Source organism: Vidua chalybeata, chromosome 13 (assembly GCF_026979565.1).
Source record: "Vidua chalybeata isolate OUT-0048 chromosome 13, bVidCha1 merged haplotype, whole genome shotgun sequence".
NCBI lineage: Eukaryota > Metazoa > Chordata > Aves > Passeriformes > Viduidae > Vidua > Vidua chalybeata.
In genome coordinates this window covers 3345433-3363756 of record NC_071542.1, presented here as the reverse complement: position 1 = coordinate 3363756, position 18324 = coordinate 3345433, and the positions used below count along the sequence as shown (strand labels likewise).

At 50.5% G+C, this 18324-nt stretch overlaps 1 protein-coding gene across 9 annotated transcripts in view; it reads right to left on the bottom strand.

Moving 5' to 3' along the window:
- ZNF609 (zinc finger protein 609) overlaps window positions 1-18324 on the bottom strand; it is a 72809-nt gene that overhangs the window by 20274 nt on the left and 34211 nt on the right. For all 9 annotated transcript variants that reach the window (XM_053954551.1, XM_053954549.1, XM_053954550.1 and 6 more), the window contains exon 3: window positions 4800-5025. In XM_053954551.1, coding sequence (XP_053810526.1) covers window positions 4800-5025 — 226 coding nt within the window. The remainder of the gene's footprint in view (window positions 1-4799; window positions 5026-18324) is intronic.

Here is an 18324-nt window from a genome sequence, read left to right as displayed (position 1 = left end):
ATTGCAGATCAAATCAGAGTAGGGTAATGAGAAATAAAACCACACCTTAAAACTCTTTCTCCTGGCTTCTTCCCAAGTTCAACTTTACTCTTGATTTCTACATCTCTGCCCCCAAACAGCACAGGGGGATGGGGAATGAGGGCTGCTTTTTCTCCCCTTCCTAAATACATTATCCTGCCTCATCACTGATAGGCTCTGCCTTAGCTGACCTTGTCCAACATGGGGGAGGTTTCTGGTGTCTTCTCACAGAGAAGTCCCCTCCATCAAACCTCAACAGGCAACATGAACCTGGTTTCCCTGGCAGGGCCAGAGGGAGACAGGATCATCCCATCATACCATGCAGGGATGGATGCTCAGATGGTGCATGACTGTCCTTGGCCATCCAACTGCTTTCCAGGGACTGCAGCACACAGAAAGATCACTGCCCTGCACTCCAGGAGAGAAGACTATGGGCTCTTCAGAGACCTGTTTGACAGCGTGGGATAAAGCGCTGGAGGGGAAGTGGGACCCAAGGAAGCTGGGTGACGTCCAAGGATCATCCCTTAATTCAGGAGCAATGCATCCCAACAAAGAGAATTCAGGTGGAAATGCCAGGAGGCCTGATGGATTAACAAGGAACTCTTGGAGAGACTCAAACACAGGAAGGAAGCCTGCAGTCAGGATAGCACACAGCTGAGGGGCTCAATGACTTGTTTGCCTTGATCTTCACTAACAACACCTGCTCCAACACCACCTGAGACAGAAGAGGAAAAGACAGGGACCAGGAGTAGGACGAACCACCTATAAGAGAAGTTCAAGGTGTGTAAGTCCATGAGACCTGATGAGACCTCATGGTTCCCATGGGAGCTGGCAGAGGAAGCATCTAAGCCACTATCCACTGTATTTGAGAAGTCTTTGCTCTCAGCCTCCCATCTTCTCCATTCTTTCCCCATCTATTGCATTTCCCTCCTGCTCCAAGCAAGAACATGTCCACTGGCATGTGCCAACACTGGGCAGGCTTGTGCTCCATCATACCCTCACAAGAAGTTTGCAAAAGAACAATCCAAATGTCCAGAGTACAGAAATCTGAGCCACAGGTAACCTGCCACTAACATCCCAGCAAGGAGCTGGAGGAAGGGATGTACAATGTGCTGACATTTTCCAGGTGCTGCCACACCATGATCCTCATAGCTCAGAGGGTTTGTGTTTGTTTTGCAGTAATCAGCACTGGTGTGGCACCGTGGGGAGGTGACAAGGTGACATGGTCCAAGCCAGGTGACACCAGCTTCACCAAGAGGGATGGAGGAGATCTGGCAGCTCCTGAGGCAGCCAAGAGAGCAACGCTTCCTGGTGTGATCAGCTCAGTTAATCTGTTCCTCAGTTCCCGAGGATCAGAATTACACGTAACAGCACGAGGGGAGCTCCCAAGACAGCTGCTCCCCACTGGAAGTGTCCTGATAAAACACATCCTTGTGCAAGCCAGGCTCAGCAAAGGGACAGTGTCACCAGCATGGCCGCAGGAGAGCATGAATAACAGTGTTCACTAGCAGCTAGACCACACCTTGGGCTAACACCAGCCTGGAATGGTGGAGGAGAAGGTGGACCAAAAGCCCAGAGATGGATGGTTGGTGGTGGGAGCCCTCTGGGATGCCTTTAGCAGGACTCATGGACTCATGGCAGGTTTTATAGTGAGAGATAAGGACAAAGTTGGTTCAGGGAAGGAAGGACATCATCAGGTTCACTGGAGCTTCATGCTCCCGTCTCAGATGGACTTGTCCTTCTTGTCCAACTTATCCTTCCAAGCATTGCCAGGCTTTGGCTTTGGCTTTAGAAGCTTTTCTCCATGATTCTGCAGACCCACATGGAGAGGAGAAGGCTGGCTTCAGGAAGACCTTAGAGTCCTTTGCAGTGCCTGAAGGGGATCTCTAAAAGAAGGCTGAAGAGGGACTTTTTGCAAGGCCAAGAAGTGACAGGCCAAAGAGTAATGGCTTTAGCTGAAAGAGGGGAGGTTTAGATTGGGTATTAGGAAAAAACTTCCTTCCTGACAGGGTAGTGAGGCCCTGGAACAAGATTCCCAGAGAAGCTCTGGCTTCCCCATCCCAGAAAGTGTTCAAGGACAGTTTGGATGGGATTTGGAGCAACCTGGGCTAGTGGAAGGTGTCCCTGCCTATGGCAGGGGGTGGAATGAACTGGGCTTTAAGGTCCCTTTCAAACTAAACCATTCCTTAGTTCTGTGATTCTAAACTTGATGCAAGCCAAGAGCTGTTCCACTGCTCTGGGGTCCTTCCATGCAGTCCAATGAGGCTGCTACATCCTAAGGAGCAAGGGGAGAAATTAATCCCTCTGGAGATATTGAGGAGAGTCTCCAGATGCTGGAAGCACCTCATCTGACTTTGCAGACACATCCCTAATGTAGCTTTCTCCTCTGTTTCCTTTGGTCAAGGGGAGATGGTTGCTGCATCCCCGAACATTTTACAAGCTCCAGCTTTTGACAGCCAGATCCAGCAACACCCTTGACTCCATCTTTGACAATGGGAAGGCAGGGGAGAGATGCCAGGCAAAAAACAGGGATGGCTCCCCCGCTGCCTTGACACTCAAGGACAAGAGATGCCATGTGACCAAAGCCAAGGCATGCAGCAGACCCAAAGAGACCACAGGCAGTATCAGGGCTTGCCTTTGTGCAGGACTGGATGTGAAATCCTTGCTCCCAACAGTGGCAACCATCAGCAGCTGGCAGAGAAGCATCTCTGTGTGAGTTCACTGAATTACCACAGAATAAAAATATCCGGGCTGTGGGAAATCACAGGACACCTCCAAGGCATGCTCCGAAATGGTGGCTGCGGAAGCGAGGGGTAATGCAGACGGACAGGCAGACAGACGTGGAGCTCCAGGGTGGGATGAGGAGCAGAAGAACAGCAACCACTCCCATGGCAAGGAATTGGCAGGGAGGGATGTTTCTGTGCTCCCTGCCTCAGGGATGCTCAGTTCATTCATCCTGGCACAGTCACCGTGACCCTCTCCTGATTTCCACCCAAAACCACTATACAAGGTCCAAGCTCTTATCACCTTTGCTGCTGCCCATGGGCTCTCCAGCAGCCCTGGGATTTTCAGGGAACTCTGCTGCTCCAGGGCTTTTGGGTTGAGGGAAGTCACACCAGGACAGCAGGCCGATGGGGCTGGGGAGATGGGGGAACCCCACAGGTGGAGGGTGCCAATGCTCCTCTGTGCTGCTGTGTCTCCCAAAACCCAGCCCAGATGTGCCTCAGTTTCCCCAGCTGAAGGTGGTGTATCCTACAAAGTGACCAGGCTCTTGGAGACACTGTTCATGCAATGCTGGAGAGGTGGTAGATCAGTGCAGACCTTCCACAGGTTTCTCTGGAGCAGATCCACCCTGCAGATCCTCTGGCCCTGGGATGTGCAGAGCAGGGCTCCTGAAGTCTCCTGCTTTCTTGTTTCTTCTCACAGGTTTTACATGCGACATCCTTCTGCTTTGGAGCAGCAGAAAAAAACACACAGCTCCCAGCTGCTTTAATCGGGGTGATTTTTTTTTCCATATGGAATGGATGGTAAAGCAGAGGAGTGTGGAGGTCCCCATCCCAAGCTAGACATCCCAGTCTTCCCTGGCATAGTCCATCCACTGCTCTCTTCCCAAACAGCTCAGGTGCTATTTCTCAATATGCTTTTTCCAAGGGGAACAATTTCAGTGCTCACATTGGCAGCCACTGCAGCACTTGGTCCTGCTCCAACCACGGTTTCAAAACCAGTTTGCCAGTAGGAAGAGAGAAAAGGCAAACTGGGCCCACCCCCACCTTCCCAAAGCATGGGACAAGAAGAGAACCTCACTGGAAGCAAATAATGGGAATGGAGATTTCAGCTCCCCTTCCATCGCAGATAATAAAGAGTCTCAGTGAGAAGCAGCTGGGATAAAGGCCAACAGCTTCATTTTCCACAGAGAACAGCAATGGAAGAGTGGGAACAGATGTCCAAGAGGAGCACATGGATACCTGGCTGAGATGACCCATCAAGCAACCTCCACCACCACTGCTCTCTCTCACCTTTGTGCTTCTGGACTGTTTCTGACTCCAGACACAAACACAAGGAGCTCACCCTGTGCCTCCCAAGGCAGAAACCACCAGCATCCCACTTAGGCTAGAGGGAAGGCCAAGTTCCAGCGCTTGCCATGGGCCACTGAGCCACCTATTCATCCCTGCGTTCCTTGGCAGAGCCCCAAGAGCAACGAAAACCCATCAAAGGACCTGGGAAAGCAAACCAAGCTGTGCATGGATGAGATGAGCTCCAGTGGAAAAAAAAAAAGATTGGATTGGCTTGGCAAGAGAGCTGAAAAGCTGATCTCCCACTGAGTCGATTTTGAGAGCTCCATTGGGGTTTTTTAATCCAGCCGGAGATTTCTGCCACCTCCCAGGGTTTGAGTGTTTTTGTGACAGACCTGCGAGTTGCCAAGCAAAAATGAAGTCAACTCTGTTGAATTCCCGTGCCGGCTGGCACGGCCTTTCCCCTGGCACCTCCGGAACAAGTCAGCTCTTGTCGAAGGGCAGAGAAATGGCAGCTTAGATTTTCGCCTGCTGTCTGGGCAAAGGGATAACGCAACACATGGGGCTGACGCAAGTATTGGCTCATTACTCCCTTTACTGGACAGATTATGGACTGCTGTCACACAGCTCCTCTGTCCTGACCACCCAACTGGTGGCAGGAAAGCCCAGGACATGCCAAAGAGCAACATAGCAGGGACACGGGAAGGAAGGGACTGCTGCAACTCCCCCGTGACGCTGCCAGAGAGCAAGAAGCTCTGTGACACTCACCGTCCTCCGTCTCCTGCCAGACGATGCCCTCCAGGTTCACGCTGGTCCCAGGCTCGCAGGGGCCCAGGCATTCGGGCTCAGTGGCCAGGGCCACATCGCAGGTGTTCACCCCCACCGAGCGGGTGCGTACCATGATCTGCTCACAAGGCGATGAGATGTCGTTGTTGACGACAGGGACAAGAAGATGCAAGGGCAACACTGCAGGCGTAGAGACCGGAGATTCCATCTGTGGGGAAAAAGAGAAATGTGCTCACCGTCTGGAATACTGTTGGGAACACAGAAGGGAGAGTAAGTATCAACAGACATTTACATTCCTGGAGAACCTCAAGTTCAGGACTGCCACCTTCAGTTCACGTCTCACACCCCATCAGAGGGTAAGGATCTCACAGGGCTCTGCTGCCCTGGTGTGCCCATACCCATGTAGCCCTGGGGAGCTCTGTAGTCACAGAGATCACACCCAAAACTCCTTGTGCAGGAGATATCAGTACTCCTGCTTGAAAGAGCTTGTGGCAAGTTCCTTCCCCAACGGCTTCTGTAATCATCCCCAGTGAGGATGCCTCTTGGCTATGGCTCAGATGTTAATGCAGTCAATGACTTTGGACCTGATGGCTCACTAGAGGAGCTTCTGCTCAACCGGCAGGACAGGACAAACAAGTAGCAGACTCCTTCCGGCACCCATGAAAATCAACATCCTTCTCCTTCCAGAACTACCCTGTGACCACCTGCAGACACAGGCACTTGGATCATATCCCTCTTCCCTATGCAAGTATCTGCTTCAGAGCCTGATCCAGCCATTGTGCTCTCTCTCTGCACATAGAAACCAGATCCCACAGCCAGAGCCAGGCTTGGAAAGCCAACAAGCCAACATGCCAAGTGGAAGCTCAGCCAAGCAACCCTGCTGCTGAGAAGCCAAGGTCCTTGGCTGCTCTGCCACGCAAGCAGATTACAGCAGTGTCAGGGCGAGGATGGCTGATGGGCTGATTCTGTGGCTGGCCAAGGCAAGGTGGAGACCTTCCCATCCTTTGGGTTTCATCAGCCAAGCCGGCCACAGCCAGCCACCCCCACGCCTTGGCTTGCGAGGACCTGCAGCAGCTCTGGGGTGAGTGGCTCCTCTTCAGCTTACTCTTCCTCTCTTCACCATTTGTGATCTTTCGACACTGGGCTACCTCAGAAGAGAAGCAGACTGAGGAAACTCATCACATCCACAGCAAGTGCTGACCTGAGTTCCAATTTCAAGCAGGCAAAGATTCCTCTAGAGCACCCAGTTCTACTCCCAGACCCTCTAAAACTCTGCTGAGGGGAAAAAAATAGACCTGGAGAGCCCAAGTTTGTGGTTACCAAGTGTGGACATGGGCACCAGCCCATGATCCCTTCCAACCTTGCTGCTGACTCCCATTCTGGTCCTGACCAGCTGTCAAATTTGCCTGCTCCCTCTCTTGTTCACACATCTCCATCCTTCAAGCAAGGGAAACAACTCCAGGAAAACCTTGCACGTCCAACCTAGCCTAGCCCACTCAATAGGGTGCCCACAACCGCAGCAAGTGCCTGAAGCATCCCACCTCCCCACCAACTCCTGACCCACAGATTCTTTCCACATCCCTGATGACACAAATATCTAGGAAGAGGAGCAGAGAGCAGGATATCACATCCTGGCTCTGACAGGGCAAGTGGATTTGCTCTTCCAGAAAAACATAAAGCACTTTCTGTCTGCAGCCCTCTCCTTGTCCTGCATCCATCCTCTCTCTAGACAGCTCATCAGAGCAACATGCAGCTCACTTGGCACGAAAGATGGCCTGGAGGTCTTGAACAACAGTGGTTGGACCCCACAGTCCCCTCCCCAGCAGGACAGCTTGTCATCCACAACTACCTCCAATCTCCCAGCAACAGAACCAGCTCTCCAGTCCATCTCCAGACCACCCACCTCCAAGGCTGCCACAGGGCCAGTGGCCCAACTGCACCCCATGGGATTCAAGAAGGGTGATTTTGGCATAAAACCACTCCAGAAGGCTGCCAGAGGAGCTTCCAGAAGACTCCCACAGAAAAATCACCCTCCAAAACACAGCAACCTCATCAGCAGATCCAGGGCAAGATGCTCCAAGGAAGCGTGAGGCTTCTTTGAAGGGACTCCTCAATGCCACATTCTGCCAACCACAGGTCAGTCTCCAGCAAAGGAAGAGCCAGGGAAGAACCAGGCAGGGTCGCCTGGCTTGGGTGGGCAGCAGGAAGAGCCCAGGGAGTGGCAGAGATCACTCGCCCCCATTGCCCGGGGAGCGGTGGCTGCATGTGCATGTTGGAGACCTGCTGAGACCGTTCAGCTTCCTTCCATTCTGCAACAGAAACCACAGCGCAGCTCAGGAGCATTTAATTACAGTTGCAGCTCTGCTAATTATCGCCCGGTCACATTCGTAATCTGCATTATGCCATGGTGCATAATAAGCAGCTCACTGAGATCTCTACAAAGCAAGGCGGCTTGATGGGATTTCATATCTCACCCTGCTCTGTAATAAACAGCCTCTTTCAGCAGCCGTGGGGAGACAAGGCGGCTCTCCTGCTCCCTTGCCCGAAGCTCCAGAGCAAAATAAAAAGGTTCAGGATGGTTCTTCCTAGGGTGAGGGCAGGAGCAGAGGTTCTCCACTGGGACACAACCAAAAAAAGCTGAAAGCCATGCTGGAGGAAAAGACATATGGATCAATCCCTGAAATTCACCTCCCCCTCTATGTGTGCCTTATCTCCCGTTGCCATGATCTTTTCATCCTCCTGCTTTCTGAGCAAGGAGATGCAGGATGGCTGGGAGAGCCCTACATACCATGGGGCAGCTCCTCTGGCCACTCTTCCCCTCGGAGGGAGAGAGGGAGCCTGGGGCAATGCTGGCCTGGGGGTGGTGGGCAGCACTCACACCCCACAGCAGTGCATTTCACATCACCTCCAGGGCTGTGCTAGCCGAGATCCCCGGCTCCAAAAATGAGCCTTGAACCTTCTGCCCACCCTCCCATACCACTTTTGGGTCCTAAATACCCCTTGCAGAAATAAAATACATTTCTCTTTCCATGCTGGGTAGGCTCTAAGATTAAATACTGGCTGCACTCTCACTGCTGGAGGAACCTGGTGTGTCTGCAGCCACCCCTGTGAGAGTAACGTGGGGTGAAGCTTCTGTGTGCCAGCGCTGGCCATCCGTGTCCGCCCGCCGCTGCCTCCCCTAATGAAAGCCCTTTGTGCTTCTGGCGGAGGCTTTCCCATCACGAGGAACGTGCTTTCACCACTGCTGAGGACAGAAGTGGAACAGAGCCAAGGCTGGGCGGCAGCGGCCAGCACAGGCTCTGCTCACAGGGGGAAAAGCAAATCCACCAAGAGTCCGAAGTGATGCCAGTGGTGCCATGGGATGCCAGGCTCTGGGGGATAATTAAAACCTACCCCTTGTTACAGCCCCCCAGGAAGGTGGAATGGGGTCCCACATGAAGGGAAGTACGGCAGTGGGTGCTGGCATGGAGAGATGCACACAGAGCAGCTCCTGCCATCTTAGCAGCACTGGTTCCTTAGCATCAGCTGCCCTCAAGGGGACATCACAGCAGCAATTATTAATGAGAGAGTGAGAAGAGGGCAAACCAGAAATAAAAACACTCCACTGGTTTTAATGCCACTCCCTGAACCATATAGATCACCCATTCATATTTATGAGAATTTTGGTTTGTCCCCAGTAATAAAAGTCAGACAAGGAAAATGCATTTTGGAGTGATAAAAGCCAAAAGCAAAAACCCCCAAGAAGAGCAACTAGCAAAGATATCTGTGGTGCATTTCCAAGGGCAGAGAGGATGCGAAGGTGTAGGGCACCCCCAGATCTGCACCCCATCTGTCAGCCAGAACTCAGGGTGAGACCACCAAAGCATCTGAGGTGGTTCTAGGCTCCAGTCTATCCCCACATGAAGAAGCTATGCAGCATATGTACCATTTTTTCTCACCTACAAGGTCCTTTCACTCCTGCAGACACAGAGACAAGAAATGCCAAGAGGGAGCCTTTTTACTAGTCACAAACTCATGACTGTGTGTGTCAGGAGACAGAACATGGACCAAAGGTGCTCCACCACAGGAGCACTGCTCACAACACATCCCATGTCACTGATCAGCTCAGCTCAACCTTTGGGAGTTTTGGTGTTCTCACTCCTGTTCTGGTCTGTCACTACATGCCCCACAGCTTTGATTTTTCAGAGTAGGAGCTGGGAATGTTAGCTTCCAGCTCCTTGGTGAGAGATCCCCAGGGAGAAGATCCACCTGGGTGACAAGCATCTTCAGTAGGCATCTCTAGACCCCAAAACCACAGCACCACAGTGCCTCTTCCCCTCTGCTGACCTTGCAAGGAATTTCAAAGAGTCTTCTCCAACCTGACCCCCAAAGCTCGGTATGCAGAGCCTGAAGACAAAATCCCTTTTTTGGCTCTGGTGCCCACCATGTCTATGATTCCATTTTAAATCCACCTGCAAGCAGAGCTCCCAGTCACGTCCCCCCAGCAACATCATCCCAACACACTGGAGGTACTTAACACCACACCATGTGCAACAGGCTCCAGAAGATCCCCTCCCCCAACAGTGCAGGTGCCACTTAACACTGACTGTTTGCTGTCTGGATTTCTCCAGCAAGAAAGCAGCCAGTAAGAGCTTCCAACAAACACCCACGTGCAGGGAAATAATGATGGCACAAGCGTCAGGTCCAAGGATGGAGCCAGGAGTGTGGTCTGGGGCACTGATCCCAATGCTGTTGCCCACTGCTCTTCCCTCTTGCTATAGCAGGAAGTTGAGGTCGCTGACATCAAGATGTGAAAAAAGAATTCTGTTCTATACAAAAGTCTCCCTTTCCTGGATAAACACAAGCTCAAATAAACAAAGCCAGTTATTACTACAGGCCACAGGAACACTTGGGGAATATATTCCTTAGCTGGCAAATCTGAGCCCACAGGGCAACAGGGCAGTTGCTCCAAGAAAAAGGGATTGACATTTGCGACAGCCCCATTACCAAGAAGCAGTAAATGCCAGAAGGAAGGATTAATGCTTCCATGTGCTTCCATCTGTGCAGAATAGAGTGGGCTCAGCATCACACTCCCTGAGTTCGCTCCCCAGAGAAGACAAGCGAGCGTGGGACCTCCTGGCCAGCACCACCACCAAAGAGCTGGGCAATTCAGATGGGAAGTAAGGAGTTTTAAGGAGCAGAGGTCCCAATTTCCCAGCCCCAGGGAAATTAGCATCCCCCTAAAAACATGCCAAGAGAGGCCAATTCCCCATCACTCTCCTTCACTTGTTCCCAGTGCTCATCACCATCTGCTTCCACCCGTCAGACTTGGGATTCATGGCATCTTTCAGCTGTGGGGCTGTTGATGCCAAGGTGTAACGGGAATGCTCTACCTACAAAAAGGTGCCTCTGTGTCCTTTCCTGGCCATGCCAAGCACCTGTGCTCCAGCTCTGGGATCCAAGAGGGGGTTTGTCTCCATCCATCCAAACACCTTCCCTGGCTACAAGTCCCTGCGGAATGGCTAGAGCAGATGGTGGCCAAAAGGATGGCACAATGCAGCACAATGCTGGGGTTGGCTGCACATTCCCAACTCAGACTCATTTTTATCTGGGCACTTTGGGGCAGACCTGGCTGAGGAAGTCTGTTCTGGCCACAGGTGAGTGGGCCACAGGAACCAAAGCTTGGAAGAGGATTATCTAAATAAAGCTCACATCCCCCACTAGCACCACCAAAACCAGACCTGGTCACAGTTAATGGGAATATCGGGATGAGACATCCCACTCAGTGACACTGGAAGTACAACCTCCCACCATGCCAGTGATGGGGGACCAAGCCAAGTACCCAGTTGATGCAGACAGCTGGATGCTATCAACCTCAGCCACACTGCTGGAGAAATGCAAATACAGCCCAGCATGACTTACAACGAGCTGCTTTCTCTCTGCAGAGGAGAGGGGAATAAAATCACTGCTTGAACACAGCCCATCTTATCTCAGTGCTTGCAGCGTTTTGAGATCAAGAGGAGGCAGACACCGCAGAGGCATAGTCTTGCATATTACCATGTCTTCAATAAAGCCAGGAATAGTATCCAAGGCAGACGTGCTGGCACCAAGGTCACCTGCTCCAACCACTTACAAGACTATCAAGATCTGCTCCTGGAAGGGAAAAAAGGTGTCTCCAGCAGGAGAGAGGTAGAGAAGAGCAGTGATGAAAGGGGACAGGTGACATAAGTGAGAGACATGGGAAAGAAATCCAAGCTGGGACCTTTGTGCATCAGTCCCAGCACATGTCACTGGGTCTCCATTCAGCCATCATCAACCATTGATACCCCACAGATGGGCCATGGGTCTCCTCATTTATTGAATAAAAATGCAAAGCAGCTCAGTTGGTGGGGGAAAAAGGGAAATATCCCATGTGGAAAAGCAATGGAGATGCATCTGGGTCTCATGAGAGCAGAGATGATTAGAAACATACAGCCTGACCACAGATGGCTACAAGCATCCTTCACAATGACCAACCCAGCCTCCAGCCCCTTCTTCAGCACCACTGCTGCCATGGTCACCAGTCATCCTCACCTCTGGCAGTGCTGCCTGAGCAGGAAAGCTCTGATGACAGCAAGTGACTTCCCACTGGGAATCCAGGTCTCCCACCACACCCCACAACCTGCACCCACCCTTTTGTCAACACAGCCAACCATCGCAGATGTGTAGTTGGCTTCTCATATTGCTACTTCCTACATCTCCATCCTCCAGCATCCCCTGCACCGCTGACACCAGCCATGTCCCCTACAAGTCAGGTTTCTATGTGGAAGAACCACTGTGAGGGAAAGTCTTGCTTTTGCTTATTTTCTTTCCATCAAAACAACCAGGCAGCTGCACCAGAGGATCCAAGCAGTGCTCAATAGCTGCCATTAACAGCACTTGCTGACCAGCACATTTAAGCAGGCAAAGAAGAACATAAAAGGTTTCACAGCGCCTCAGTGCATCAATCTCCCGGAAGGAGGATACAAATCTATGAGACCTTTCACAAACCACTGGCAGCTCCAGCCACTGTTAAGAGCCATCTCATAACCACCAGTTCCACAAACCTGGCCAAATGACACAGAGGCTGAAAAAGCCAAACGACAGACATCCCTAAAACCTGAATCTGCAAGGCAAGCATGAGAAATCAGATGAAAAAGCAGGATTTTCGTGGCAACTGGCTTTAACTTGCTTAAAATATCTGTCTTGTGCTACACAGCACACTGGCCAGCATCCTGAGCACCAAGCACATGCCCCACCACCCTAGGGATGGTGGCCTAGGGATGAAAAACATATTGCAGAGCTTGGAATCTCCATTCCAGCAGATCAAGAGATGAGTCTGAAAGAGGCTGCAAAAGCAGGCTCCTGAAGACAGCAAGAACACGAAAGTTACCAACAAACCTTGGCGAGGGTCACCAACCAAGGACTGCAAGCCAAAGCTGACACTTGGTAGGTCAGGGCTGAGCACAAGAAACTGGCACAGCAGCTCAGCTCTCTGTTAGGGAATAACAAGGCTCCACCTGCCTGCCTCAACTTTTCCTTCAGTTTTTTCACCCATTTTTTTCCTCTACCTCAGTCTCACAAATCTAAACCCCTAAAACATGGACATTGCAGCTGCTAGGCCTCCAGCAATTCATGTCAGGGCACAGCCACGTGTGCATACACACCCACAACCTACATGCAAACTCAGAGTATTAATAATTCAATTACTTTTAATTAATGCTTATCCAGGCACAAAGCGTTACCTTTGAAAAGCTGCAGGACACAGGAATCAGTCAGAGGGGAGACAGCTCAGGATTTACAAATCATTTCAGTACAAAATTGGATTCTTGTAAATGTAAGAGGGAGAAGATGGATCCAAGCCTTGAAGTAAAAATGAGCTGGGCTCAGACCTGTCTCATCTAGGATGGGTTCTTCTACTTGCTCGGTGCACAATCCAGGGACCAGCTTTGTCCACATCCACCCCAATAGCCAGTGCCCACTTCCAGGTGAGAATGGACAAAGCCACCACAACCACTCTGTCACTGTGGAACCATGGTAGACAACACAACCACGTGCACAGATGTGGTTTTATTACACCACTAAGAAACCAACTTTTACATTCATAAAGCACAAGAGATGATGTGGTAAAAGGCCCTGGTGTTTTCAGAGCAGAGCTGAGAAAGAAGAGATGGAGTGTGGAATAAAAGATGGGCTTTGTTTAGGGGTGTTTTGATCAACCAAGCTGTGAATGTGATGTGGGGACAGCTGGACCTTCCACAAGAGCCAAAGCTACAGCATTGGGTTGTGCCTCCAAGGCCTCAAAGAGGGCCAAAAGCAAGTCCCACTCACATTTTGAGTCCCTGTGCAAGAAAACTGGGGGGAATATGGAGTTACAGATATACATAAAACAGTCGAGCACCACCCCAAGGTGATCCTTTCAGTGACCTAGAGGGGATCATCTCCAAGATGCCATCTTAATATCCCAAAATGGTTTGGCTTGGAAGGGACCTTAAAACTTATCTCATTCCATCCCCCTGCCATGGGCAGGGACACCTTTCACTAGTCCATTCATGACAGAAAAGGACACAAGAGACAAACTGAAGGAAGTTCAAAGAAGAGGCACAAAAATAACAGGCTGAGGGGATTGGTTTGGAAAAGGAGATTAGAAGAGCTAAATATGGATAGCTTGGTTCAGTGACAGCTATGTGGGGACACAGCCATAATCTACAAATACATGGGGGATGAAAACATCAAAGGAGAGAGAGGAATTACGCAGAGGATGATGCAGAAGAGCAAGGAGGAAATGGGATGAATCAATGAGAGGAACGTTTAAGATAGACATTGGCCACAGCTTTCTGGCAGGGAAATTGTTCCTAAGTATACCAGTATTTTCCAAGTGAGAAAATCCTTCATCCTTCCATTGCTCTGCTCCTTCTTTCTTTCCTACAACCCTCCATTAATATCATACAACAGACATCACTCCCCACAGCACCCCCTAAATGCTGCTGACACCCCAGCTCTATCCCGTGCCAGGCTCTGAATCCCCAACAAGTCACATTCAAGGTCTTCCCAAGACACGGCAGCAGCCCTTCTCCTTCTAGAGAGCAAACATCCAACAGCTTTGGAACTGCCCAAGTTCAGATTAGATTTGCCAGGCTTTGGCAGGGTTTTACTTAAATTTTGGCAGAGTTATCTCTTCTTGATGTTCTTCCACACTGCAACCATGACAGCAAGCATCTCTGATGGAAGAGCAGCTTCAGCTCTATGGTCCACCTCCATGGCTGGACCAGGAGGTTCATGGCCAAGATAAGAAAAAAGTCCTTCTCTTATCCCATCAATCTCCCAACAAATGGCAGTGGCAAGATGGAGAGTTTTCTAAGCAGTTCTCCTGCACAATAAGCTGTCTGTCCACAGCTACAAACATCATTTGGTCCTGAAGTCGCTGTGGATCGCGGACGAGAAGCCAAGCCAGGTGCTCAGGGCTCACACCTGTAAAATTTGTTTGGGGAAGGGGTGGGAGGGAAGGAGACAATGCTCAGTCCCTGCAAAGCAGGGTGCACCTCCTGAGGCACCCACACAGCTCCTGGAGGAGGTCTAGCACTGGGAGGACACCAGAGTACCACAGCTGTGACACTTGCTTTGATGGCACCATGAGAAGCATCATGTCCAGACTACAGGGTACATGTAGCTATGGACTGCGGGAAAAAGAGGCAAATCCATTCATTGGATGCTTCTCCCAGAGACTTTCCATCACATCCCACATACAACACAAACACCAGAGCATTTTTACATATGGGTTGAAGCCAGGTATTGGCAGCTCCTGAAGAGGCTCAATTCCAGGGTGAGACACACATATTTCAGATGCAACAAGCAGCAAAGTCTAGGATGAGTTTCAGATCTATTTATCCCTCAGGCAAAAGGAGACATCTTCCTTCCATCTATTTAATATTAAAAACCTGATTTGGTATGATGTGCACGTCCCAGCCCCTGCAGGCTGCACATTTAGGAAGCCGCCCACTTGGCTCTCATCTCCTCTTCTTTGTAGGTTTTGCTCCAGTTGCCAGGAGAGATCCTGGTGCTTTCCAGACACAAAGCCAGCTCTGTTCCATGGCCTGATGGGGAGGTTACAAGAGAAGAGAGAGCAAGAAATGAGCCCAGTCACATGATACACAAGAATGTGGGTGAGGAAGATGGTGTCACCACATGTGCCTCATACCAGTGGCCACAGAGAGGGGACTGGTTTCTGGAATGTGCCTCTGTCTCCCAGCACACAAGATGGAAACCTCATGCTAACATGGGAATGACAAATGTGCTGTGTCCCATGACTGCATCACCCCCACTCCCCAAACCCCAGTTTTCCAGCAAATTCTTTCAATCATGCTGTTTTTAAAACAGCACAAGTCCATATTCTGTCTGATAAATGCTGGGCTCACCCCAACACTTCAAGCAACAGTTTGCACCCATGTCCATCAGCTCCCATGAGGAACATGCAGGAATCAATGCCCGCAGGACACAGCAAATTCCACAGAAAGTTTTTTAAGCCAATTCCCAGGGTTTTATTAATTACTGAAATCAAGATGCTGCCTCACTATCCCTGCGCAGAACAGTGCCCAGGCACCGACCCTAAAGCAGCACAACATGTGCTCATATCGCCATTAAATCTCTAGATGAGCTGCAAGAGGAGCAGGAATGAGTTTTCTACGTGAACCCACAGGCTCCCATCACCTACCCTCACTCCAGACTTTAATTCCAGCCTTGAGGATGAAAAGCAGTTTTCCGGTCTTTGGCTCAAATACCTCTTGGTGCCTCTGTTCTGATCACAGCATCACAGACTGGTTTGTGTTAGAAGTAATCTTAAAGCTCATCTAGATCCAAGTCCCCACTGCAGGCAGGGACATTTGCCAGGAGGAGGCAGAGCCGATGCTCCTGTGGGAGCCAATGCCTGGCTGCTGGACACAGCTGGGCTGTGATGCCTGAAGGTCTCACCTGGCAGGTTTTGTGCTGACGACCAGCAGCCGCCAGCGGTTGAGCAGCAAGGCTGGGGAGGATCGATCACTCCCTGCAGGAAAGCTGAGCAGCCATGGGGAAGAGGAGCTGAGCCAGAGCCAAGGCAAGAGTGTAACTCATCACCTGCAGGCCACCTACAGCCAGGGAGCAGTGGAGCCACAGTGGGGCTTCCAGTACATCTCAGGGAGCAGAGGGAGCTTCGTGATTCGCATCACAGGACTGTGCCGCTCGCAGCCATGCTCCTCCTTGAGAGTACTCCACATAAAAATAGAAAAATAGCTTCAAGTAGCTGCTTCATCAGCTCCTCTGGACCATACCAAGGGGAAGAGCTTGCATTGAAATCCGAATCAGCTTCCACCAAACAGGGATGGATGCTGACACCACCCACGGCTGAAGCTTTCTGCTAGTCCAATTAAGCTCCAGGAAGGTTTTTAGCCTCTAACCTTGCATTTCTCAGGCTATATGCAGGGATACCCATGGGTCACCAAATTCCAGCTAATGAGAAATTGTTCCCCTTTGCCACAAAACAAAGCAAAATGAGAGCAAAAACAGTCACCACTGAAAAAACACCATCCAATGCCACCTTACACTCAGCAGCACCTTAGACAGCATATAGACATGTAAAAATGAGATGCCAGGGCACACAGATCAGGGAGTAGCAGGGCCAAGTTTATATTCAATCAACACTGGATTTTTAGCTGGCATCCCTAAAATAAGGCAAAGATACTGCTGGAGTTAAGACCCCTCAGAAACAAGCCCAAATCTTCGTAAATTTCATTTCTTGCCCAGCCAAAATTTCTTTGATTCTTCAAATCACCAGCCAGCTATGGCAGAGAAATCCTAACGGCATGAGGAAGAGTGGAATAATAATAAATAAGTGAGCTTTAGCCCCAAGGATGCCACGCTCGAGTACTGGGGTTTGCTGGCCACTGCAGACCCAAACCTGGCCACACACCATTAAAATTCAGCTGTTCCCCTGGGGGCCAGAGGGACCATGGTGCCCTCAGCTCAAACAGGCAGCCCATGGAGGATAACACAAGTCCTGTTTAGAAAGACACAACAGAATCATAAACCAGAGCCTGGAAGGTTTTTATGCCCAGCAAGGGGGGGCATAAATAAAGGGCAGGAATGGGGAGTACCAATGCTGCACCCCAGGCATCCCAACTGGCCTGGGAAAGCAGCCGTGAGCTCAGCAATGGATTAGCCTACGGTGGTTGTGAAGCACCCCCATGCCTGCATGCAACAGGTCCTAGCTGCAGAGAGTTCTTCCAAAGCAAGAAAAGTCAACAAGGAGCCAGCACTGGGCTCAACAACCTGCTGGCTGCATGTTTCCACCTCCTCCACCTCCCCTCCTACCTTGGAGAGAGGTGGGAAGAGATCAGGGAGCTCCACATCTCCTCTCCAGGGCTCTCCATGCCCAACGTTTGGCTTTGAGGGATGATAAAAGAGTCATTTTGACCAAGAAATGCTGAGGGTTTGGGGTCACATCCATAAAAAGGATGTCCTTTGCACAGGGGAAGCCACCACCCCACAGCTCCACTTTTCCAGGTTCTTTGGGAAGACGGTCCCACAGTGTTTCTTGGCATTTAATTCTTAATTTGTGAGATAAATATTTTTTATAGTCCAGGATCTTGGAGAGTTAAAAAAAAAAAAAAAAAAAAAAAAAAAAAAAAAAAACAAACAAACAAACAAACCAACAAAAACACAAAGTCAAGGTAAGTAGGACAAGCAGGATACCAGAGTCCCCCCCAGGAATGCCACTTGCTCAGGGTCATGATCTAATGGAAACCTGTAAGAGACGATTCCTCATTACCAGTGGGACAGCCTTCCAGAGCCTACTCTGGAAGTTCCAGAACCCCCGCAATGGTTGTCCAACACCTTTTGATACCTCTACTCCAGCCTGAAGCAGCCAAAATGCATTTCTGTCTGTAATAAACCCTTATGACCTTTAATCACATTGTCTCTCTTGAAAACACACAGGCAGCATGCCCATACACATCCTCTACTCCTGCTCATACCTGAGGAAAAAGAGCAACAGCTTTTTATTGATAATAATCACACAAGATATTGTTTGGACAGAGGGAGAAGGTTCCCATCGTGCCAACCAGCAGCTCCGGGATGGCCAGGACATGTTAATGAGCTACTGGTCATGGCTAGGAAAGCAGGCACTGGCCAGAGAGAACCAGGCCTTTGTGCAGCTCTACAACACCTGGGAGCAGGCAGGAAAGTGCGTATGAAGGCAAGATATGGATGGATGGATGGATGGATGGATGGATGGATGGATGGATGGATGGATGATGGATGGATGGATGGATGGATGGATACTAGTGCAACCCCTGTGTTCAGAGTGGTGTTGGCAGCAAAAGTCCTCCTTGCACGCCCTTACCGTCATTTGGGATCTCTGCCAATATCTGACCCGATGCTGGCTTTTACCAAGCCAAAGCAGGTGACTGGTGCCTGTCTGAACACCACCCAGGTCTTCTCTACAGCAGAGACCGTGGCAATGTCCCCTAAACATCAC